Raw genomic sequence first — 1,972 nt, 5'->3', positions numbered from 1 at the left:
ATTTCATTTGCCTTTCCACAGTCTTACAAGTACTCTTAGCAACCCATAAAAGCACTTTCTGAATAAATGTCTCAAGCACCCTTTCATCCTCCAGCTTAACTGTGAAAAAGATGTCATTCCATATTCAGTAAACATGGACCAACTGTCAGATTAATGGATGAGTGCATGTGGTGCAGGTGTACAAAAAAGCGGTAATTTTGGTTGCCTCATTTTAGTGACACAAATCAATATAAAATGTGAATGTGATTTTTTCCCATTATTGCACATTGTAAGGACATAAAATAAATTTCGAAACTTATCACTTCTAAGAGTTGCTGGGAAAGTAACTGGCTGAAAACAAATAGTTTCAGCCTTACTTCTGGCATGTAATTCCTTCTATAGTTTACCCTAATGGTGGATGCCAACCTATTTATCGTCACAACTATTTTTTTTAAATCTCTTTCTGGTTTTTCCCAAATCATTGTAAAGGCCATAAACATGAGATGCCCCTGAACACTTCTCACCGGTAAAGAACTGCAAAACCAAGTTCAGAATGACATCAGATAGGAAAATAAAGTAATCGCTTGTAAAAAATACATTTACTTTGCACCAACTTTAAAAACATATCTGCTTAAATTTTTGCTTCATTTGAATAACTCTGTATATAACATCTGACTGCCATTATTACTTTTTGACAGCTTTTTAAAGTACTGCGAGATTTTGTAAAATTTAATGTGGAAAATGAAACCGGAAATTTATATGAAAAACTAAGAGAGAAAAGTGTACTTTGAAAAAATAATGTAAAAGTCCAACTGCTTACCTTTGTGTTTGGGTAGCATAACTGTTATCATATGCCTCATAGCTTGGATCATCATATTCACCCCCATACCCATCATCGTATCCCTAAAGGAAAAACAGAACACTACAGCTTAGAAGAGGGATAAATCAAAGATATTATCAAGCTGTGAAAATAACTTGCATCAATATATGCATGGTATGTTTGCTCAGTATTGTGTAAAATATGTGGCTGATTGAAGAGAACTGTGAATTGTGAGGCACAACCTGTAGAGTGCAAGGGTAAAGAAATCTGTTACTCATTTAAGAACTCAGCTTATTCACTGATAAACCATGGTGCATTGTCCAAACCACAGTGCTCCAGTGGGATCTGTGTAGACTACTGACGAAGGATAATAAAAATAATAATCTCCTGGCAGTCTGTTATACAAATAGTTTCATAAATACCTATAGGTGAAAAGAACAAATGGCAGGTGTACTACACTATCAAGAATGGTATTGTGATAAAATCTTAATATTCAGTCTAATAAACAAAGGAAAAACAAACCAAAAAATAATCTATGGGAAACAATATTTGTGAGCAAGTAACGGATTATGATCTTTTAAAATAACTTAAGAGTAAGCACCTTTTCCTTCACCGAGCATCCCACTCTTTTTAAAGTCATGCTTTTCTGTGACAATTGACATTTTAGTACAGGTTCTTCCCATCTAACTTAAGGGTCCTTACTGAAGGGCTCAGAAAAATGCTCAATCTGCCTAAGCTATAGAGACACAAGTGACTTCAGAAGGTGGTTCAGTTCATCTAATGTCTGAATATTTCACTGATGGAGTCATGGGTAGTTATGATCTATTGTAGCTGACTCTGAACCCAAGAGTGCTCAGGAACCAGACAACACATAAATAAAGGTATAATACAAGTATGACTTTTAATATGCTCTTCTTGTATGACAGGACAACAGAATAGGCAGGAAGAAGGTTGTATGGAAACACTTTTTTTCCTTTTTTTATGATTTTTGGGAGCCAGTATTTTTAGTTAAATAGAAATTAAACATTTTGTTGTCCTATAGAAACCTGACTGTTAAGTGAAGCACTAAAGGAAATAGAAGGCTTAAAAATCTTTGACTAAATATTAATTACAGCAGAAGACAACTTTTCTCCCCCCACAAGCTATGCAAAATTTAGTTAGGTTTAGGCAGAA

The 1,972-nt window shown here is 34.5% G+C and overlaps 1 protein-coding gene across 1 annotated transcript in view; it reads right to left on the bottom strand.

The window, feature by feature from the left end:
* LOC114066911 (KH domain-containing, RNA-binding, signal transduction-associated protein 2-like) overlaps nt 1-1,972 on the bottom strand; it is a 110,312-nt gene that overhangs the window by 27,921 nt on the left and 80,419 nt on the right. The window contains exon 4 of the mRNA XM_027901972.1: nt 800-882. Coding sequence (XP_027757773.1) covers nt 800-882 — 83 coding nt within the window. The remainder of the gene's footprint in view (nt 1-799; nt 883-1,972) is intronic.

The sequence above is a fragment of the Empidonax traillii genome, unplaced genomic scaffold (genome assembly GCF_003031625.1).
Source record: "Empidonax traillii isolate 1590-97213 ecotype Southwest subspecies unplaced genomic scaffold, ASM303162v1 scaffold829:size344425, whole genome shotgun sequence".
Classification (NCBI taxonomy): Eukaryota; Metazoa; Chordata; class Aves; order Passeriformes; family Tyrannidae; genus Empidonax; species Empidonax traillii.
Note: the sequence above shows the minus strand (reverse complement) of the source record. Positions and strands in the feature narration are given on the sequence as shown.